This window comes from Plecotus auritus, assembly GCF_963455305.1.
Source record: "Plecotus auritus genome assembly, chromosome: 2".
NCBI classification, from domain to species: Eukaryota; Metazoa; Chordata; class Mammalia; order Chiroptera; family Vespertilionidae; genus Plecotus; species Plecotus auritus.
In genome coordinates this window covers 34,725,079-34,749,177 of record NC_137771.1, presented here as the reverse complement: position 1 = coordinate 34,749,177, position 24,099 = coordinate 34,725,079, and the positions used below count along the sequence as shown (strand labels likewise).

Here is a 24,099-nt window from a genome sequence, read left to right as displayed (position 1 = left end):
CTTGCTGGAAAAGAAGGGTTGGACCTTATTTTCCTTGCAACCGCAATTCTTCCACTCAGGGATTATGCAACTAACTAATGCCCGCTTTGGAAAATACCCGAACTTGGTATCTGTTATTGCAAAATTGACCTAGCTCTTCAGGGAACCAGGACAGAAGTCACTGCAGGCATTTAAACTGTTAAGCTTCTTCTGGTTAAATGTATTTGCTTTTGTTGTTTTCATTTATTTTATTTATTTATTCTTCTTTTTCTTTTGTTGTCTTTAAACTTTGTGGGTTGAGTATTTCTCCAAAATTTTTTTCTCTCTGTGTCAATAACAGGTCAAAATTTCCTGTCTCGCCTCCTAAGTGGAGACTAGTTGAGTACGACAGTGCATACTTAATGCCTAGTAAAAGACATCTGACAAAGTACACACCCAAATAAAAATACATACTGCGCTTTTATTAGGCTCCCTACCTATTGCAGGCACCAACACAATGGAAAGCTTGGGAGACTGCAAGCTCCAGAATGCAGCGCGGCCACCCGCACCTGTCACCTCTCTATTGGGAGGCGCAGAGCAGGCTGGGCCCTGTAGTTCGTACACGCTCTCCCCGGATAGGTTGCTCTGTTGAGGGCTGGCTCTATCACGTGGGCCCCGCTCCCGCCGCCGCCGCCGCCGCCGCCGCCTCCGTCGTCTTTCTCTGTCTGGGCACAGGCAGCCATCTTGCTCTTGCCGCGTGCTGGTTTTGGAGGACTCTCCCTGCTTCAGGTGAGACCCCCGGCGGTCCCGCCACTCCACGGCCATAGGCCGCTGCGCACGGTCTCCCCCCCGCCCTCTTCTTCCGACACCCGCCAACCTCTCGGGCTGCCACTTCCGCCGTGGCGCGCGAAGTGGGGGCGGAGGCGGCTAGCCTGGCCTGTCGGTTACCGGCGGCGCAGCTGGGGGTCGGCACCTGAGGGAAGGTCCCCAGCACCACCGCCCTCTGTGGGGGCGAGCGGGCCCGCGCTGTTGCCATCCAGATCCAGCCCCAGGAGGCGGGTGATCCCCCGCCTCTGTCCTGTTACTCTTCATTATCCAAACAGTGTTGTGAGCTTTGAGCTATACACAGCCAGTCTGTTGTCATCTCATTTGATTCTCCCTTACAGAGAGGGAAACTGAGGTTTGCAGCCCCGGCCCCCTACCGCCTGGGCCGAATTACGTTGCAGCGCTCTTCACCTCCCAATGGCAGTAACTGTTTACCAGTCGGCCTCCCACTCCGAGACACTGCCTTGCGGGTCTTGAGAGCCCCATCACACTTCTTGATGCTTAGTAGGCTGTCAGGAAATTGATGATTGACCGACTGACACAGTGTTACATCGCTAGTGAATGGTGGTTTCAACTTCCTTTCCCACGTTCTTTCACCATACCATAGCTGTCCCCTCGAGGTTGGTAACAATAGTTACCAGTTTTTGCGTATCTACTGTGAGTCATACCCTGTGCTATTGATAACCTTTACCCATGAAAAACACGCTTTGAAGTGTGCAGTGTTAACACTTTTTCTAGTACAGAAGAATCACAGGTTCAGAGAAGTAAAATACCTTTCCGAAACGCTTCTGATTGCAAAGCTTATGCTTCTCTTAGAGAAACCCAACACGATAAAAAAAAAAAAAAAAGGTCAGGACTAAAGGCAGAAATTATTATATCTCTGTGTAAACATGATGGATGTGAAAATACCTACTATAATGTTTGGAACTTAGGCACTCAATAAATATTGAGTATAACCTCATTGTTGACACCCTTTCTTGAGTCCTTAAGGAAAAGGCTAAAAGATTCTAGGATTTCTCAAGGAAGAACTCAATGATCCTATGCCCTTAGGAAGTTACTTCTCCCTTTTGGGCCTAGAAAGTGTCTTCTCCATTCTGGGCCTTCATTTGCAAATCTGTTAAATTGATGAGAGGGAGGTGAACTGTTCATAATTTTTACCCTGCTGCTGCTTGCAAGTATTTGAGACAGCCTTACATACAAGACAATAAATTACAGGTTGATTGAGGAGTAGGGAAGTAAACTAGGTGATCTTTAAGGTTTACTTTCTAAGCTTGACGTTTCTCATAGACCAATCCTCTTTCCTACTTGAATTCCGTACACCCAAACCTGCTAATAGACAAAGGACCACCCTTCTTTCCCTACCCCCTTGAGCTTCCAACCTCCCTAAAAAGCTTTTTTTCTGAGATACTCCTTGAGAACAAGTTCTCTGTTGTCCTGGTTACCTGAAACGGAATCTATTCTTTCATTGTACACATGGATATAGTTCATTTTGTTGCTTTTGTTTCAGACAAGTCAGGACTCTTTATCTTGATTTCTGTCTCTTCTCTTCCATCTCTTGGGGGTTGTCGCTTGAAAATGCAGAGGAGTCCCAAAAGGTTTATTTACCCTATGTCTAGTTCTAATAGTTTCACTTCGCCCTTTTTTTTTTGGTCAAAAAAAGTCCTTAGCTCTTTGTTAGTTCACCACATCTTCATAGCCAATTCATTTGGGAAAAGTGAATATTGGTCCTTTTCTGTGGATATTGAGCATAGAGATTGGGATTTACATCAGCAAATTTAAGTCTATGACACACTGAAGACCTCTGATTTTGTATTCTAATCACACTTCTCCTATAAGAGATTGTTTTTAGCTGCTTGAACATTGTGATTCAGTGCTGAGCAACGATGTAAGGAATCATAAATACTAAATGTTATTTGATTAGGCTGCACAACTGGGAAAATGAAGACTGTAAATAAATCCTGAATTAATGTAAAAAAATGTTATTTGGAAACTGGACTTTATTTGGCATTAAAGCAGAGATATATATACAGGTTAGTGCCTAAGTACAGTGTCAGAATATGGAATGTTTAGGAATAATCTTTGATTCTCTTTCACTTCTCAAATGAAGAAAACAGCCTTTTTCATCTGAATGATGATTATAAAGAGGTTAGAGAATTGGCCAAAAAAAGGCTTGTACTTATGCCACCTCTCACATCTCAGTAATGATCTATTCATCCACAGAACAAGTAAAACAAGGCTTTAACATTGGCTTTTATTTGTTTATATAGTGTGGAATGTTTTGGCTCATTATAAACTTAAGAACTTTTTTCCTTAGTATGAGTATCACTGACCAGACTAGGATTCATGACTTTATAATGTTCTTAGAATTTTCAAAATTAAGTCTAGCCTTAAAGGGCTTATATTTAAGAGTCTCTTCACCTTCTCCCCCCAAAAAAATTTTAGTATTAATGTAGCAGAGATTAAGTTTTTTGTCAAATTGTGCAGTGAGGCATTATGCCCTGTATGCAAGCATATCTTGATAAGTATGACATATTATATCACTGCAAGGTATTGAATGAATTCTGTGGAAAGTGCTGCAGAAGCACTGAACCTCTAAAAATCTGGTTCTCATTCCCTGTTATTAACATACCATCTGACCTTGAATAGAGGACATGACTACCTCATCTTGACAGCTAGACAGCCTATTGTTGAATTTTTTCTTTGTCCAGCTTTTTTTTTTATTTTTTTTATTTATGGCTTACAAAGAATACAGAATGTGATTTGAGAGAAAAAGGTGTACTTAAAGGTTGTGCTAATAACATTTGGTAACAGCTCTCTGCTGTAAAAATCTTTGAGGGAAAAACTGGCTTGCCTACAGAGATTTTTGTAATTGGTTAGGTTTTACTGAATCATGCATTTAAGGAGGGATCTTCAAATAGGTAACTTTGAATCCCATTCTTTGAATCCCATTTGTATATTCGGCTCCCTCGTGATATTATTTAATTTTTGTTCTTTTAATATCTGGTTTATGAAGCTAGAAAAAGTTATTAATATTTATTAAGAATATAGGCAGTATTAATATGATCATGGTGGTAATGAATGCTGCAAACTCAGTGAACCAGAAGGTACTGTTGCATAAACAGTTATTTTATTTTGGTAAAACAGTAACTTTAACAAATCTATTTTTCCCCCCCCTAGATTTACCAACAGCATGAATCAAGAAAAGTTAGCCAAACTTCAGGCTCAGGTCCGGATAGGGGGCAAGGTGAGTGTGGCATAAAAAAATTGGTAGGAGAATGTATTATTATCAGATATTATTATTTGGATTTGTGGTTATTGAAAATCTAAAATCTTTTCTATAATCAAGATCAAACCACATTCCAATTTGAAAATAATTTGTCAAGATCCAAAGTAGATAACCAGAAGACTTCTCTTTCTGGTGGTGCAATGGAAATAGCCACCTTTGTTTGAATCCTCTTAACATCTGGTAGTTTCGTGACAGGAAAAAGCTACCCAAACTTGTTAAGCTTCCATTTTTACATCTGCAAAAGAGAAATAGTCCTACATAGGATGCTCCAAAAAATTAGAGTAATATTTATAAAACACTTAACCTGGTGTCTGGTACAGAGTAGATACTTAATAAATGGTAGCTATTATTATTTTAAAGATTTATTATTGATTTTTAGGGAGGGAGAGAGAGATTGATTGACTGCCTCCTGTACACTCCCTACCGGGGAGTGAGCCCGCCACCTGGGCATGTGCCCTGATCGAACCAGCAACCTTTTGGTGTACAGGACAATGCCCAACCAACTGAGGCACACTGGCCAGGGCTGATAGCTATTATTATGTTAGATTCACCTTCAGGGCATCCCAAATGTGCTGGATACTCTTTCTGCTACAGTTTGGTTTACAAGTGGTTTAACTGAAGATATCCCAGCTGATTGTACATTTTGTTCAGTGCTAGGTTTTCCTCCCAAATTCCTGCCCATGTGAACATGAGCATTCTTATTCCATGTACTCTGAAGCCTAAGGAAGAGCTAGTTCTGAGCACGGAACGTCTTTGATTCCCTTCAGCTCTGTCCCCAGGCTCAAGGAGAACATTCTACCCTTATCTCTGCCCAGTACAATCTTTGCAAAAGGAAAAGCAAGAATAGTGCTTACATCAGACCGGGGAAGGATAGGTAGGATACTATGTAGCAACTCAACTGTGTCATTTACTTTGATGATAACCACAGCTCCTGGGAATGGGGACAGGAGAGGGTGAAGGGAAGAAGTGACTAGTACTTTCTCTTTTCATGGTGATACAATTATATGGCTTTGGAGTCATTAACATTCATGTAAACAAAATAGGCACATTGTAGCATCAAATGTAACGTACCAATGCAAAAACTAGGGATATTCAAGTATCATAGAATATACCTAGAAAAGCTTGATACAGCACATCACTATTATATATTTTTTAAACGAGGTGGTTGGCACATTTTTTCATTTAACTAGTTTATTGAGCACCTACTATGTGCATAGCACAGAATATAAACCAGTTAAAGTTTCCTTCTCTTGACACAGCTCAGCTTAAGAGACATGCTCACAATTATTACACTACAGAGTAATAAATGTTAAAATGAAGTACAGGGCATTCTTGTCCCTGAGAGACAAGGAAGTAATCACTGAGCTGAGATGAAAAAGAGATTGTCATTTTCACACATGTAGAGGCACAAAGGATGCTGAGGTAATATGGTGTTTTAATGGGATGTTTTGCTTTAGTTTGGTACAGCTAGAGTTTAGAGTTTATAATTTGAGGTTGGATTATAGTCTTATATGCCATACTAGGAGCTAAGGATTTTATCCTAGAGGCAGGGGCAACTATTGAAGGACCTTAAGAAGGAAATAACAGTCATTTTAGAAAGATAACTGCTGGCAATGTGGAAAATTGAATGAAATAGAAGTTTGTATAGAGGAGAACAGTCAAGATGCTGCTGCTATAATATGTGAAACACAAATATAAGGGTTGGAATTGACTGATAGAATATGAGGGATGAAGAGGAGAGAGAAGAGTCTGGGATAAGCTCCAGATTTCTGGCTTTAGAGACTGGATATATGGTGGTACAACCAGCTACAAAACTTAGGAAATATAAGAATTGTTTGATGGACTAATAAGCTTTTAGATATATTGAATTTGAGGTGTCTGAGGATCATTTGAGTTGAGATATCCAGCAAACAATTAAGCTATCCCTGAGTCAGAAATGTTTCACAAATAAATGACCATCTATGTAGTTACTCATGGTCCATCCTTCAGCAGCTGGATTTTATCACAATCTCTGCTGCTACTCACAGAGGTCTCTTCCACTCCCACTGGAGTTGCTGAAACTGAAGCCCCTGCCCACCCTCAGTAAGGCTGTGTGCTACTCTAGGAGCTACTCAGAGATTGAAACCTCCATTCCTTCCCCCTTACTCCTGCCAGGCCTCAGAAAGGTGTAGCCATCAAGACTTGGGCTGCTTTGTTAGTATTTTGGCTCTGCTTTCAGTTTCATTTTTATAAATTGGCCCAGGAATTTTATCTATTATTTTCTATTGTTTTTCAGTGGAAAAATACATTTAGAATTTCAAAGTACCTGTTTAGAAATGAGCTTTTCCTTTCTTAGTAAATAGTATAATTTTCAACCTATTTGCTTAGGCCTAACTTCTAAGCATCATTCTAGATTCCTTTTTTCCTCATATCTGACATCCAATCCATCAGCAAGTCCTGTTGGTTCTTCTGACAGTCTGAGTTCTCCCCATCTCCACTGCCTCATTCCTCAGCTCTTACCAGGACTGCTATAGTAGCTTCCTGATTAATCTCATTATCGTTCATTTTCTATAGCAACCTCAGTCATCTTTTAAAATTGTCAATCAGATCAAGTCATTTTCATGATTAAAACCTTTCAATGACTTTCTATTGCAATTAGAGTAAAATCTAACTCCTTCCTATAGCATTCTAGGCTACTTGGCCTCGTCCTTACCTACCTTTCTGATTTCATTTTCTGCCTCCTTTCCTATTGTTCATTCTGCTCTAGCCATACTGGCCTGCTTTCTCTCTTTAGACACAACAGATTCACTCTTGTTTCATTCTGCTTGGATCAGTCTTCCCCTAGATCTTCCCATGGGTCTAAGCTCCTATGTCACCTTTTCAAAGAGGCTTTCCCTTAGTATTTTAATACAATAATGCTTAGCTCCCACACAATACTCTTATCACAGTGTTTTCTTAATACCCTTATTCCCTTTGAAATGACCTAATTTGTTTATATATTTATTTACTTGAATAAATAAATATTTATTACCCTTCCACTACAATATATAATCCTTGACGTAAGAACCTGATGTTTTTCACTCCTGGATTCTAGGACTCTAGAACACTCACATAGTAGGCATTTGATTCTTAATTATGTCATAATCTCCAAAGATTCAGGCTATCTTTAGACTTTATTGTCAGGGTGTAATAGGTACTGTAAAAAAGTAGTCCTGATAATGTTTGAAAGTTGTTATAAAGCACACTAAATTGTCTTGAAGTTATAAGTTATTTTTATTAAAAACCTTTTGAAACAATGTGTTGAAATGATAAAGGATGAATATTGGAAAGAATAAGAACTGGCTAGAACTGACCTTCAAAAATCTGGATTAGGCTGACAAACACAATTCTGAGCATTATTAATTATTACTATTAAGTCAGCAATTTCTTATGTGGGTTTTAGAGTACTGTGGATAGGAAGACATGTGATTGCAGTTGCCAGATGCAAGGCATGCTAACCCTTCTGTTTGGTTATTTTTCAGGGTACAGCTCGCAGAAAGAAGAAGGTGGTACATAGAACAGCTACAGCTGATGACAAAAAACTTCAGAGTTCTCTAAAAAAACTGGCTGTCAATAATATAGCTGGTATTGAAGAGGTATGATCACTTCGTAAATTGTTAAATTATGTGGACAAATAGCACATTCAAAAATAATTATCCACTTTTCAAATATAAAATATCACCATAGGAGAATCTGATATTGTCACTCAGATATCTTTGAAGGACTGTAGCTGTTGAATCTACTTATTGTATAAAATTGGATGCTTGTCCAAAAAATGATTTTAGTAGACAGTTAATAAATTCATCATACTTTTCAGACTGAAAGTATTTGCATATATGACAAAATTATGGAGCTGCTCTTGAATTTTAAAGTAAAATAAGATTTTTTTCTAATAATATAGAAATAAAGAAACCCCAAGATTTCTTCAAATATGATGGACTTTTTTTCCCATAAGAACACTATTCTGCTATATAAGTCTCTCTAACTATTACCTTAGCCAAGAAGCTCTAGTAATAGCTTTTCATAGATTAGATATTTTACTAGACCTCTTTCAAAAATTATTGGTTAAATATTTTTAAATCATTTTATTATATTTTGATGATACTACTCTCAAATATGAAGCAAAAGATTAATGTTTCTTTCAAAAGACACTAAAAAAATTATCATAACATCATTTACTTGTAATGTAACCATCTAGATCCACTTCTACCTAATGATTCCATTTCTGACAATAACCAATGCATAAATTTTCACTGCGATAAGTTAGATTTAATGTGTTATTACTATGTGTGGTACCACTTACCAAAGAAAGGGGAAGTACCTGCCTTATATCCTGTATTGTTGAGCACCACCCATGCAGAATTCATTATTTTCACCATCTATATAATAAAACCCTAATATGCAAATTAACCAAATGGCAGAACAACCAGTCGCTATGGCGCGCACTGACCACCAGGGGGCAGATGCTCAACACAGGAGCTGCCCCTGGTGGTCAGTGTGCTCCCACAGTGGGGAGTGCTACTCAGCCAGAAGCCGGGCTTACAGCTGGCGAGCACAGTGGCGGTGGTGGGAGCCTCTCCTGCCTCCGCAGCAGCGCTAAGGACCCCTCGGGATGTCTGACTGCCAGCTTAGGCCCGCTCACTGAGCCTAAGCTGGCAGTTGGACATCCCCCGAGGGGTCCCGGACAGCGAGAGGGCGCAGGCTGGGTTGAGGTAACCCTCCTCCTCCCCCGCCTTCCCCCAGTGCATGAATGTCGTGCACCAGGCCTCTAGTTATAGATAAAAGAAATCCCCTTCATTGTTTCCGAGGACATTGCTATTTCTTCTTCCTCAGGTCTTGATGCAGGTGTTATTTCCTCTCAGAAACCTTCCTGGTAGTACATATACATACTTATGCAAAGAAGGGTTAGTGTCTTTCCTGTAATGTCCTGTTTTGACTTTTATTATAGTATTTATTAAACTGAATTGTTAGTATTGCCAGTACAATTCTAACTTCTTGAAGAGTCATAGCTTAGAACATCACACACAAAATTAATGGTACATAATAGGTATGTGCACATTCTCACATGTACCATTTGTGTTCACATGTGTGCATGCTGTCTTCCAACACTCACAAACTAGTTGCACTTTTACCAAGTAAAGTTCTAACCTTATTTCCTAAGTTGTCAGTATTGGTGAGTTTTCTCCCTTACCAAAGCTTAATTTAAGTCCTCTTGAGAAATTTTAAAAACTGAATGACTATTTGGATTGAGACAAGCTTCTCTGGTCTTTTATGCATGCATTAGCTTGTTGATTTGGTTTAATAATTATAATCATATGTAGATTTCTTTTACATGTTACCAAAGATAGAGAAATCCAAAGCTGTCAAAAAGTAAAGCGCAGGGGAGTGTCAGAGACTGTTTTCATACAAAGCCAGGTTTTAGGAAGGCATTCCTAGGTGAATTCCAAAAGTGTAACCCAGAACTAAATTTCTGGAAGTGTTTTAAGTTCTGTGACATTTGAAGATATATGGATGTGCTTCTTATTTGGTAATCTAGTTGGATATAGTGACTGTGCTGTCACTTTTCTTCCCCTGATAACATTAATCTATCAACAATAGTAGAGGTTCCATTTCTCAGAAACAGTTTATTTTATCAGAATTGTTTGATGAACAATGTCACCAAAAATCTGAATTTCTTCTTCAGGTGGCCTAGTTGCTTCATAGAGTTTTACTGTTACATTCAGCTTCTAAACTAGGCTATAATTCTGCCTCTATGAACCCTTCCCTATCTTCCAGGAATCAACACTTTCTTTGTACTTCTGCTGCCCTTAGCTTAAATTGCTTTGCTACAATACATTTATTATTACAAACTCATATTGTGGGTTATAATGATTATTTATTAACCAAGTTGCCTTTTTTTAAAGTTATTGGTTAACTCTTTCCACAATTTCTTCTTCCTCCAATTAGAGCCTCAGGTGTTAATGGGTGGACAGCTCTGAATATAGGAGAGTAAAAGGGAAGTACCATGCCCATTCACCTTATTATTCCATAGCAGCCATACTTTATCTTTTAATTTCCCACTTTTGCTATATTTTATTGTGATATATATGTGTGTGTACACACACACACACAAACACACACTGTTGAGCAAATGTAGGTTTATAGTTGTATGTCAAACACAGAATTTATTCTTATTTATTAATCATTGTATTATTTTCTATACAAACATCTATAAACCTACTTTTGCCCCACCCTGAATATAACATAATATAAAATTTTGCCATTTAAACCATTTTAAGTGTACAATTTATTGGCTTTAATTACAATTACAATGTTGTGCAACAACCACCTTTATCTATTTCCAAAGTTTTTCATTATCCCAAACAGAAACTCTGTACCCATTAAAGCAGTAATTCCGTTTCCTTCTCCCATAGCCCCTGATAACCTCTGACCTACTTTCTGTCTCTGTGATTTGACTATTGTAGATATTTCATATAAGAGGAATCACAATATTCGTCCTTTCATATCTGCTTATTTCACTTAGCATAATGTTTTCAAGCTTCATCCATGTTGTAGCATGTATAGAACTTCACTTCTTTTATGGTTGCATAATATTCCATTGTATGGATAATATCACATTTTATCTATTCATCTATTGGTGAAACTCTTTTCTTTTAAATTTGCTTTCCCCCCCTCAATATAAAAATATAATGTCACTGTAGAAAATGAGGGGTATATAGAAAACATGAAAAAGTTACTAACATTCGATCATAATTCCATTACCCAGAAATAACTACTATTAGTCTTGTATTTCTTTCCAATTTTGTATGCATATATTTTTATACATATACATACACATACCTGAGACTAGCTAGATGTACAATTTGGAATCCTTTTCCCCCCGAATAGCATTATATTATAAAAATTGTTTCACATCAAAATATTCTTCTAAATCACCATCTGGATGTCTGCATATATTCCAATATGTGAATATATTATGATTTAACATTTCTTTATTATACATTGTAATGCTTTGATAATAAAAAAAATCACATGTTGGACTCTTAGGTATATAAATAGTTACCTTCATTTCTGATTTCCTTCAGATAGATTCTTGGAAATGTGGCTACTGGCTGAAAGAGCATAAACATTTTTAGAACTCTTCATTGATATTGCCAAATTGTTTTTCAGAAAGGGTATGCCATTTTACATTATCTATAGCATTGCTGTAGAGCAGTCATCTCATCAGACTCTTGCCACCAATGCATAAGAGAAAATGATCCCAGCATAACATATAGTTTGACAGCTGTTTGCTTTAGCTTACATCAACAAGAATAAGTTATACTTCTTATAAATGTTTAGAAATAAATAGGTGCTGAGCTTAGAAGGATTGAATGAGAAAGATACTGACTTATGGGAGTGTGTGCAAAGCCCATAATCCTCAAAATATGACATCCCTTAGATTCACAAAACCCCAGATATTTATATGCCTTATTCTTAAAATGTATATTATTTCACCCCATTAAGATATAGGAGGAACACAATAAAAAAATGGATTTTCTGATAAACATTTATTGCCACTATAGGAAGGAGTGGCAATAAAACTTGATTTTAAGACAACTGTCAGTTTTCACAACTGCAGCTACCTGGCCTAGTGGGGACTTGGATACAAAAAAATCACATAGCAGAAAAATTTAAACCACCTCTCTGAACTGAGTGCCATTGTCAGCAAGTGCTATGGAGTCAAGCATAACTTTGTGAGCCTCCGATAGCCATAAAAACTACTGCTGTGTAAGAATAAAACAAGCATGAGATTTGCCAGATAGGAGGCTGCTGGGATTAATATGTGCGGCCTAGTAGGAGGCCAGAAAAGGCAGGGGTTTTTTAAGTTTTGATAGTAGCAGTTCTGAGGAATGACTTAAACTGGCCCTAAATTCTGTAGGGCAGTTGGGCTGATTATGAAAGATCAGAACAATAGAAAAAGTCAGACCAAAGATATAGCCCAGAGGATTCTGGGCATCTTCATTGGGGTTATTAATGGTGCTATTTCTAAACCTTGAGATGACCCCTCATTTACCATCTGGGAGTTGAGGTCTGACAGCATCCATGATTTAGATTAAATTGAATAGGCGGTGTCCGTTCAGCAAATTTGAGTTGACTTTTATGTGCTGGATACTTGCTAAGTCTAGTAAGGCATGGTCTCTGATATCAAGGAGTTCATCCAATATAATAAAACCCTAATATGCAAATCAAACTGCGGAATGACCGGTTGCTATGATGTGCACTGACCACCAGGGGGCAGACGCTCAACACAGGAGCTGCCCCTTGGCGGTCAGTGCATTACCACAGGGGGAGTGCCACTCAGCCAGAAGCTGGGCTCATGGCTGGCTAGTGCAGCAGTGGTGGTGGGAGCCTCTCCCACCACCACTGCAGGCAGGCGGTAAGGAGCAAGGGGTCCCTGACTGCTAGAGCCCTGGACTGCGAGAGGGATGTCTGACTGTTGGCTTAGGCCCTATCCACAGGGGGATCGGGCCTCAGCCAGCAGGAGGACATCCCCCGAGTGGTCCCAGGCTGCTAGAGGGCTCAGGCTGGGCTGAGGGACCCCCACCTCCAGTGCACAAATCTCGTGCACCGGGCCTCTAGTCTCTAATAAGGTAAAAACTTGCAAACACAGTTATACTACGACAATTCTATTTACTTGTAATACCCACAAAGTAAAGAATGTGCATAAATCACCTTAAGTTTAGGAGCATCTGACCCAAGACTTGGCTAAATGAGAATTTACAAGGTGGAAAGCAGGACAAGGTTTTTCTAAAAAGTGAAAACTGCATATGTAAATGCACTAGGTGTGAAAGGACAAAATATTTTCTGGTAACTACAAGATCTGTCCATATTGTTAAAAGCAAAAATAAGAGCAAGGGCATTTGGACTGGGGTCTCAAAAACTCCTCCTCCATTGGTCAAGTAGCATCCTTTCAACTACCTGTTAAGTGGAAAAAAATACTTTGATATAAAGGAGCTGATTGATTGAGAAAGGGTATATAGCTAGTTTAATAGTTTTTGTTTACTTGTCTGCTCCTTGTTCTTATACTGTATGTAGATCGTATGATTTATTTAGACCAAACATCAGTAAAGTTGCTGGAAAAAGTGAATTCTCCATATAAAATACATGCAGTTTGCTTTGTGAATTTAACAAGTTCCTTAGCCCTTTTTTTTTTACCTCTAAAAGGGTGGGGAGGTGTCTAACTAATCAGCCCAACAATTTCATCCTTTGATAGTTTCTAATAGCTTGTGTCTAGGAGCCTTATATAACTGTGTCATTTGCTCAGTAGAGAGGAAGGAATGTTAGATAGAAACAATATTCTGGCCCAGTGGTCAGCAAACTCATTAGTCAACAGAGCCAAATATCAACAGTATAACGATTGAAATTTCTTTTGAGAGCCAAATTTTTTAAACTTAAACTTCTTCTAATGCCACTTCTTCAAAATAGACTCGCCCAGGCCATGGTATTTTGTGGAAGAGCCAAACACAAGGGGCCAAAGAGCCGCATGTGGCTCGCGAGCCGCAGTTTGCCAACCACGGTTCTGACCTATTTAACTTATAGTATTTTATCCTCTCTCTTCTAAAATTAATTAAACTCTCCACCCCTTTCTGCGCCTTTTTCACGAAACTACTTTTTTTTATACAAACCCCATTTAAAACAACCATGAATAAATTTATTTCCATTTCACAATCTGAGATGAAATTCAACTTGTTTTTCACACTAAACTCAACGTGTTTCAGACTACAAAGACCTACATCAGGATGTAAAATATGACTTAACATTCAGCCCTTGGAAAAGAAGCTTGAACAGAGGGAAAACTCGTGAATGTTTATTCTTTTTGGTCCTGGGTTAGCCTCTTATTTATTTTGTAAACAAGGAAGATATATATTATCCACATATCTATGCTACTTTCTTTCCTTTTGCATTCTTCATTGAGCCTATATTCTAAGATAAATAATTCTCTAGCAAGTGTTCATGGGACCATAGAATTGAATTTTTATAGGTAAATAAACATTTTAAGAATGTGAATGACACCATGGGAAGGAAACTAAACAGAAAGTTAAGAAACCCAAGTTCAAGTTCTGGTTTGCACATAAACAGCTATTTGTCCTTGAGTATGTTGTTTAACCAGGATTTCTTGTCTTCAGTATTTATTTCTTTAACAACAGATTGTAACTAGAATTTCAACACATATATGGCCTGACTTATTTGAGAACAATATTGATTTCAAATCTTCTGTGATTTTAACATCTGTAAATTTTAAAAATCACAAATTCCAATGTTTGAGAGGCTTTTAATGCCTGGAAGTGTTGTAGAAATCCTTTATTAAATTATGTGGTTTGGTTTTGATTTGGAAAATATAGTCCTACCATATCTTTATTCTTTTCCCATACTTAAATTATGTGATTCTAGCAGGGGTGGGCAAACTTTTTGACTTGAGGGCCACAATGGGTTCTTAAACTGGACCAGAGGGCCGGAATAAAAGCATGGATGGAGTGTTTGTGTGAACTAATATAAATTCAAAGTAAAGGAGCGGAGGGGAGAGCAAGAGAACCGGATAGAACAGCTGGATCCGGCCCGCGGGCCGTAGTTTGCCCACGGCTGGAGAGCAACATCTTATTTCATATCCATTGTGCCACCTTTTTCTCAAGCCATTTCTCTTCCAGATTTTCAGCCACTTTAACATTAAACTGTTCTAACTAAACTATAATTGTCTTCAGAATTATATTTTTTCCAAAGTTAATATAAAAATTTTAACTCACGATATTTGTTCAGAACAGCTGGATTGAATTAATTTTTTTGTGAATGGCATAATAGGAAGGAAACTAAATAGAAAGTTAAGAAACCCAAGTTCTGATTTGCTTACTCTGTGTAATATATGTATGTATATATATGTATATATATGTATATATATGTACATATATATGTATATATTTATATATATATTTAAAGCGTAATATGCTAATTAGACCAGATGACCTTCTGGACAAAGCTGGGTCTGCAAGGGAAGCCCAGATCCCAGCTGCTGGAGGGACGCTGGTGCCGGCAGCCAGGGGAAGGAAGGCCTACTCCTGCACGAATTTCGTGCATCAGGCCTCTATATATATCTGAAATAGACCCTTAACTACAATACTGAGAGAGGGAAGGGTATAGAATTGAAATAGTGATTTCTGTCAGAAAAAAATTTGGGGGGAAATTATTTGTGGGGTTAAGTTATAGTTTTCCAGGGAATTTGCCTTTATTTTCTCTGTGTTCCAGGTCTTGCCTAAAATTTAGACGCCCTTTTCTTCCCCTACCTTTCTGGTTCTGTCTATCAGTGGTGGTGATCACCTCTGAGGAAGAAAAACCCACTTTCACTGACCATGGAGAACACTCAGCATCTCTGCTTGATTGTGACAAGGGCAGTTTTTGGATGGATCATGAAATGCTTCTAAAGTAGCCAAGAGTTAACTCTCCTAACCTTTTTATATAATAAGCATGTTACCACCAAGGTAACTTACCCAGTGGAGTCAACTACATAGTGAAAGCACATTCTTTACACACTTAACGTATGCAAATTCAATTCTACTAAAACAAAGCGCACGAGTGAGAGAAAAATAACATTTTAAATAGCACATGCTCAACCTTCCTTTTTTTTTTTTTTAATATATTTTATTGATATTTTACAGAGAGGAAGGGAGAGGGATAGAGAGTTAGAAACATCGATGAGAGAGAAACATCGATCAGCTGCCTCCTGCACACCTCCTACTGGAGATGTGCCCGCAACCAAGGTACCGTGCCCCTGACTGGAATCGAACCTGGGACCCTTCAGTCCGCAGGCCGTCGCTCTATCCACTGAGCCAAACCGGTTTCGGCTCAACCTTCCTTTTCAATAAGACCCAGGTTATGGATTAAATCAAATCTGAAATAGTCAATTCATATAGAAAGAATGTGAGGATGGCTTTAAAGGTTTCCCAGTAATTGATAAAGCATGTTCAGGTAGCCAGGCAAGTGAGTGAGAGAGCTTCTTTCACATTTACAAGGGTTACTGAAGGTTGTTGAGAAGCAACACTTAAGAATTAGAGGAACTGATAAAATTCTCTACAGAGAATGACAATGATAAGTTGAAATTTTTATAAATTTACTAAGTGTTCAAAGGAGTGAAACACCTGATTGATTAAATTTCTGAGTGTTCTTTATGGATTTTCAGTGGTTATTTTTACCATACACTATTACCCCATTACAACCTGTCCCCTAAGTAAGATGCTAACAAATGATATCAGTACCAACTTAGTTTGATAGTGTAAACTGAGTAAGATAATGGCTATTTCATTAAGAAGCCAGTTCTTGGCTCAGTATTACTTTTTTTTTTTAATGTGGGCATGGATTTCTTTCTCATAGTAGAAGTCTGAATGTAAAATCTAGATTCTTTGACCATCCTAGTAATTTGTGCTATCTACACCATTTTATTTTGTTGCTAGGGTCTTTTTCCACCCATACCACTAAGATAATTACTACCTTTGGAATGCATAACGACCAACTAAAAACAACCTTGGCTAAATTGTGTTGTTTTTTTTAAAGATACTGTTTTAGTTGTACCTATTTTATGAAGTACATTTTCTTTTGTTTTCATACAGGTAAATATGATTAAAGATGATGGAACAGTTATTCATTTCAACAACCCCAAAGTCCAAGCTTCCCTTTCTGCTAACACCTTTGCAATTACCGGTCATGCAGAAGCCAAACCAATCACAGAAATGCTTCCTGGAATATTAAGTCAGCTTGGTGCTGACAGCTTAACAAGCCTTAGGAAGTTAGCTGAACAGTTCCCTCGGCAAGGTAGGTATTTCATTTTCATACCTCTTTTCCTCCCCACGTTGAAGAGCCTAATGATTTTTAAAGGTGTCACATTACTGGAAGGATTTGCCTGTATGTATATTTTACTTTTATAGTGTTACTTGTATGCTTCATAAATTTTTTAGTTGACTTCTTTAATAATTATGCAGTGTGGCATAGGGAATATTTGAATACATTTCGGTAGAGTGTAATTACCTAAAAGGAAAGTGCCAGGATCTTCAGGCCACATTTTATAAACAGTCAATTGATACTTCTGATTAATGGCAGCAAGAACATAGTGTGTACCAGGCATTGTTTTAGATTTATCTAATAAAAGGGTAATATGCTAATTAGGGCGGACGTCTTCCGGACATCCATCTGGACAAAGCCACAGCGGCTGCAAGGCCCGAGGCTCAGGCAGCTGTGGGCTCAGGCAACTGTGAGGCCTGGGGTTCAGGCAGCCACCGCGACCGGCAGTGGCAGCAGCAGCGGGGTGATGGGGGCAGCGTCTTCCCCTAATCAGCCTGGTCACCTCCCGCAGAGGGAGGCCAGACTGCGGCTTAGGCCCGCTCCCCCTGGGGAGCGGGCCTAAGCCATCAGTAAGACATCCCCTGAGGGCTCCCGGACTGTGAAAGGGGGCATGCAGGGCTAAGGGACCTCCCCTCCCCCCCCCCCCCCCAGTGCATGAATTTTTATGCACCAGGCCTCTAGTCCTATATAATAAAAGCCTAATATGCTAAGTGTCTAGTCATCTGGTGACTGGTCGACTGTTCAACCAATCAAAGCATAATATGCTAATGATATGCTAAGGCCGTTCAACCGCTCACTGTGATGTGCACTGACCACCACGGGGCAGACAGTCAACCAGTTGCTATGATGTGCACTTGACCACCACGGGGCAGACACTCCGACTGGTAGGTTAGCTTGCTGTTGGGGTCCGGCTGATTGGGACTGAGCGAGTTGGGCCGGACACACCCTGGAGCCCTCCCGCGGTCCCTCCCTGGCCCCGATCGTGCACTGTGGGGTCCCTCAGCCTGGCCTGTACCCTCTCACAATCTGGAACCCCTTGGGGTATGTCAGAGAGTCAGTTTCAGCCCAATCCCACAAGCTACTCCCCTCGGGAGGTGCCAGACACAGGGCTTAGGGCTGGCGAGCACTGCTGTGACGGTGTGAGCCTCTCCCAATCGGGACTGATTGGGCGCGAGCCCATGGCAGGCGCAATGGGGCCAGGATGAGCGGGAGCAGCAGGTAGGAGCTGCGGGCGGCATTAGACTGTGGTTTTTGAGGGACCCCACCTGTTCACGAATTTGTGCACCAGGGACCCCACCTGTTCACGAATTTGTGCACCAGGTCTCTAGTACACACATAAAGACCACAGGGGCGCTCACATTCTAATTGGAGAGAGTAAGAGGATACCCAAGTATGATTTCAGTTCATGTGCAGAGGTAGAGGTTTCTGCTGTGCGTATTATAAACAGGATGTCCATGACAACTGTAGCCCGTGGCTCTGAGTTTTCCCCTTATTTGAAATACCTCTCTCACGTTAAAGCAATTTTTAGTGCAAAATCCTGTACCTGTGACTGTAGACAGGCACAGCTCCCTTGCAGCTTCTGAACTGCTGTGTGCTCTCTCAGCACAGCCCACACAGACCTTACTTGCAGGCTCATTCTAGACTAGAGGCAAGAGAGTGAAGACCCATTTGTGGCTGCAGCCAGCCTCAGCTGTTTGGAAAGGTGCCAGATCCTCTAGAAAGTGCTAGAACTGACAGTTCATCAGCGTGACCCTGAGGCCTTGTAACTCCTGCTGACCAGCCTTTACTTCCCCTGTGGCTACTATTCAGGACTGGGGACAAGGCCAGTCATGGGATAGGAGGTAGGGGTTTCTGCGCTTCCTAGAAAGGTGCACAGTCTGGGAGCAAGTGACTTTTCCACAGGCTCCTCATCTAACACCCACTCTTAGATCATACTTTCCTCTGTATTATTTTTAGCTGAAGATTTCTGTGGATAAGTGCTTTTTACTAATTCCTGATGAATGGAGACTTATTGAGGCCTCAAGCAGGCAGGTTTAATAGGAATTACGTTGCAGAAAGAGTTATAACAGATTATATGTTGGACCTGGAAATTTATTAGACAGTTGTGAAAACTTATGAAACCTATGGTCATAGTTTTCAGAACCCACACACATACAGGTTTTCTTTTTAAATTGTTGTAAAATATACATAGCATAAAATTTACCATTTTAACCATTTTAAGTGTAGTGATATTAAATACATTGACATTGTTTTGCACCATTTATAGTTTTAAATCTATTGTATTTAAAAAATAGAATCATAGTTCCTTTTCCCCTCTCACCCTCCCCTTCATTTGACAGAGCAGGTATTCCAGAACACCTGTGTTTAACTGGTGTATTATATTTAGAGCACAAGTCTTGGCTCAAAATCAGTGGTGCTGTGTGGTGACAAGGAGAGTTATGTTGGGACCTAACTGCCCACAAGTCACTGTATGGTCACAGTTCTGCGTTCCAGGAGCTAGAACTCAGGCTAATGTCATTACTATTGCTTATCAAAACCAGACCGATTTTAGACATTTATTTCTATGGTTGAGAAATGGAGTGTGTAGATGGACAAAAAGAAAGGAAAAGAAGTTCTATATAATGAACACTTTATTAAAGTATGATCATTAACATAACTTTAAAGGCAACAGTTTCTGAATTTTGCCCTACTGTCATTTGAGTCCCACGTCCTTGAGTTTGCTCTATCACATTTTATATCCTGGAAAAAATGCAGTTAAGATATATGAATAAAATGCTTATCCATACAATTTAAAAAAACATAGTGCTATCACAGAATTATATTTTTGTTTAGTATTATTGATTGTACTATAAATGTAGCAACTAAACATTCTGAATTTCCAAAATAGTTTTGGTTTCATGTGTCTTTTTTTTATATATATAAAAATGTTTTGTTTGCCAAAACCGGTTTGGCTCAGTGGATAGAGCGTCAGCCTGCGGACTGAAAGGTCCCAGGTTCGATTCTGGTCAAGGGCATGTGACTTGGTTGCGGGCACATCCCCAGTGGGAGGTGTGCAAGAGGCAACTGATCGATGTTTCTCTCTCATCGATGTTTCTGACTATCTGTCCCTCTTCCTTCCTCTCTGTAACAAATCAATAAAAATATATTTTAAAAAAAATAAAAAATAAAAAAAAAAATAAAAATGTTTTGTTTAATATATTTTTATTGATTTCAGAGAGGAAGGGAGAGGGATAGAAACATCAATGATAAGAGAGAATCATTGATTGGCTGCTTTCTGCATGCTCCCTACTGGGTATCGAGCCCAAAACCCAGGCATGTGCCCTGATCAGGAATGGAACCCATGACCTCCAGGTTCATAGGTTGACACTCAACCAGTGAGTCATGCCATTTGGGCCCATATGTGTTTTGTCACTCCTAAAAATCAAACAGCCTATTATTTCAGTGCTCATACTACATAGATGGATACTTTCTTACACCAAAGGAGATGAAAAAAATCTTGAATGTTGATTTTTTAATTTGGAGAATAAATTAACTATGTCTTTTTATTCAAACTAATCTGCATTACTCCATTTTTTATATGTTTTACATGCAGTGCCCATTGAAATAGCCAGCTGTATTTAGGTATCTAATGAAGTTACAGTTTTATTGATTTTAGTATTAAGTAAAAAATCTGGCATTAGATTATACAATATTTAGCTTTCTATGAACAACTATATAAGATTTAGACATGAAGAAAATATAAAGTATCTGTAGATGTCTTTGTTCTCAATGACTAATTTTAAAATAAAATTTTTGCAGTGTTGGATAGCAAAGCACCAAAACCAGAAGACATTGATGAGGAAGATGATGATGTTCCAGGTAAGTGACATTTCTTTAGTTTTAAGATTTTTAACATACTGCTGATCTCATTTAATTCATTGCATAAGGACTTGCAATTTTTTGTTGCTGGTGAGCTTGTGAATTTATAGTCATTCACAATGATGTGGATATGGATATGATCTAATGAAAAAGAATAAAAGCCCTCTCATTTAGAACTTAGAATCAGAAATTGTCACACAAAGCTTTGCTGCCTGCATATGAATTTGGAATCACTGTGATTATAAATTTGTGTGGTTATTGTTAAAATATTTCTGTGGGAATTATGATTGACATCTGGAAATGCTGTTCACCTTAGTATGTATACACAAAAGACTAAAATTTCTTTTGGGTTACTGTTTAAGCAGATAAATGAGGCATTATTAGTGAAATGCCACCAATTCATTTATGTTCCTTGTCCTGTATATTTTCAGATTGATTCTAGTAGCAACAACTTTGTTTTATTGGGGTGAGAAGTTAGGAATTTTATTTACCTCTTTTTTTTTTTTTTTTTTTTTTTGTATCTTTAACTCATTTACTTTTTTTTTTTTTTTCCAGATCTTGTAGAAAATTTTGATGAGGCATCAAAGAATGAAGCTAACTAAAATCTTTTCTGGTTTTTGGAAGTTGGCATGGACTAGATTTAACAAATCAGCTATGTGGTTCCAAAGTTTTACAGACACGGAGAACATCAACTGTTACTAGTTCAGTAATATAAATATTTTGTATATTAATAATGCTGTTTGTTCAGCATTTTCGGTCATTTGATTTTGCATTTTGCACTTCCTCCCAGGATCTATTCTTTTGGTCAAAATCCAAAGTATTGATGCAGTTTGAGGGTGTTTTGGTTTTTAATTCTTGTTTTCTTTTTGTTTTTTTTTGTTTGGGGTATTTTTGGTGTGTGTGTATTTTTTTGTATGCGTGTGGGTATGTGTGTACACAGTGGAGAGCAAATTGGAAAACAGTTCTATTTATCCTCCTCTTTTACCAGTAGAAATAAAACAAATCTTTACATTTGTTACTTTTTATTTTTTCTAATGCACAGAATTAAGGAAAAGTGAGTATCTTGGATTTCAAATCTGAGATTTTTATCCTTGGAGGTTTGGTTTTCATTTGCTTGGTTAACATATTTTTCATACATTTCTCTGGGTTTAAAATGTCTTGAGATGTTTTTACCAGCTTCTGCTGGTGTAATGGGTAGCATGTCTTTGGTGCAGTTGCCTTAGATTCACTTACCTAGTCAGACCCAGAAGAACTTGCTTCCTAAATGCCTTTTTTCTTCTCCTTTTGGTCTCCAAGTGGCATTGTCAGCCATTGGTAATGCTATTCCTCATACCCCACCTAGCCTCAGAAGGATGTTCTCCATATAGAGTTAAGTGAGTGCCTAATCCCTCTTTTTAAAGACTTTGTTCCCTTATCTTGAGGAATAACAGCTCCATCTTCAACTTTTTATTTCCCCCTTGATTTTACAGTTTAGTAGATTTCAAACTGGAATAGCTAGCATGTGCTTGCTAAATAATTTTATGCCAGCCTTATCCTGTATCCTAGCTGTTCATAATAGCAGGTACAAAAATGCCTCTTTTTTTTTTTTTTTTTTTAACAAGGTTGAAATTGGGAATGTCCTTTTGAATCAGATAAAAATAGGCCATAGACTCATTCCCCAGCACAAAAGGGCATTCTATGAAGTGTTACTGGCCCGGGGAGGATTTCTTCAACCATTCTCCTACTCTGGCCTTGAACCTACCTCTAGATTGGATCTTATAGCTGCTCACAGCATCCTCCTGCATGCTTATTAGAGTAATGCTTTGGGAAGAACACTGGTAAAACACAGTATTTATTTTTCACCTCCCTTCAGAGGACTTGGAGGTAAGTTGCATTCATTCATTCAAGTTTCCCTCTTGCTGTCTAAGGATAAAAGCTTGTATTTTGTTATATCAGCATTTGTTATAGCCAATATTTAAGGATAAGATCTAGAAAATCTATCATTTCCTGGCCCATCATCAAACTAAGTATGGCTTAATCTCACAGCATATCAACTTTGTTTCAAGCTAGATATCTTTATTGGATATCTAAAGTGAAAGACCAATCACATATCAAGATATCTATAAACATGAAGGCAAAGCTCCTGTGTTTTATCATCCAGACACCTCAATTTATTTTATAAATTTGTTTCATTTTCCTGTTATGTTTTATATAATATATGGTCTTAACTACAAAATAAAATAACAGTAATAAAATAACAAAAGAGGATATTTCCTCTTGTGCTTCTCTTGTTGTTGTCTGCAGAATTTCCTTCTTTTGTATTTCCCCTCTGCTCCTGACCCCTAAATGAATTTTCAGCCCAGTTATTATTTGAAATAATATTTCATCTATTGTTACTCTAAATTGTCTACATAGTCCACACTTCTGTTCCTCTGACTGTCCCTAAGGGATGCTTTATGGGGCAGACAGGGTTAGAGTGGGCATCAAGTGGTTAGGAACATGTAAGAGATGAATAGTATAGCGAAGGAAAAAGGGAACATTCATCTGGAACACAGGAGACTTGGGCCTTTATCTAGACTCTGGCAATAACTAGTGGCTCTGGGCAGGTTGCCTAATTACTCTGAAATTCATCATTAGTCAACTAAGATGTTTCTAAATCTTAATGTTTCTTCTACTACAGTTCTGTGAATCTTATTTTTGTTTTTTATTAATATATTTTATTGATTTTTTTACAGAGAGGAAGGGAGAGGGATAGAGAGTTAGAAACATCGATGAGGGAGAAACATCAATCAGCTGCCTCCTGCACACCTCCCACTGGGGATATGCCCGCAACCACGGTGCATACCCTTGACCAGAATCGAACCTGGGACCTTTCAGTCCACAGACCGATGCTCTATCCACTGAGCCAAACCGGTTAGGGCTGAATCTTATTTTTTAACATTCTCAAAGTGATTTTATCATCTTTCAGAGATAATCTGTTTTTAACAATACCATAAAGCCTTTCTGTGATACATTCTTCCTCTTTTTCCCTTTTAATCACATTTTAACTACTCACCCAAAGGAGCTCTGGTCAATGTTTTATTTTATCCTGTTAACTCCTAGTGGCTGATCTTTCTTATGTGCAATAAGCCAGTATTGTTTTTTGTTTTGTTTTTATATTTTTACTAGTGGCCCGGTGCACGAAATTTGTGCACATTAAAAGGGAATTAATTAGAATAAATATTTTAATATTGCTATTTGCCCTTTCTCTATAGAAGTGTCAGAGATGAAAGAAAATTAGTAAAATGCATTTAAAATCTCCCTCCTGT

At 38.5% G+C, this 24,099-nt stretch overlaps 1 protein-coding gene across 2 annotated transcripts; it reads left to right on the top strand.

Annotated features, from left to right (window-relative positions):
* Positions 1-586: 586 nt before the first annotated feature.
* BTF3L4 (basic transcription factor 3 like 4) lies at positions 587-23,077 on the top strand. Of its 2 annotated transcripts, XM_080652085.1 has the most exons (6): positions 601-747; positions 3,961-4,027; positions 7,570-7,683; positions 16,726-16,927; positions 20,753-20,812; positions 21,368-23,077. In XM_080652085.1, the coding sequence occupies exons 2-6, from the start codon at positions 3,974-3,976 to the stop codon at positions 21,412-21,414; spliced, it is 477 nt and encodes a 158-aa protein (XP_080508211.1). In that variant the 5' UTR covers positions 601-747; positions 3,961-3,973; the 3' UTR covers positions 21,415-23,077. The 2 variants fall into 2 exon arrangements, with proteins under 2 accessions (XP_080508212.1, XP_080508211.1); XM_080652086.1 differs by lacking the exon at positions 3,961-4,027 and having other exon boundaries at positions 587-747.
* The last annotated feature ends 1,022 nt before the right edge of the window (positions 23,078-24,099 follow it).

Bases quoted from the DNA above. Each gene is read 5' to 3' on its own strand.
- BTF3L4 (XM_080652085.1), top strand. From the start codon at position 3,974: ATGAATCAAGAAAAGTTAGCCAAACTTCAGGCTCAGGTCCGGATAGGG. The intron at 16,928-20,752 runs GTAGGTATTTCA...AAATTTTTGCAG, and splicing joins TGAACAGTTCCCTCGGCAAG to TGTTGGATAGCAAAGCACCA. The intron at 20,813-21,367 runs GTAAGTGACATT...TTTTTTTTCCAG, and splicing joins GGAAGATGATGATGTTCCAG to ATCTTGTAGAAAATTTTGAT.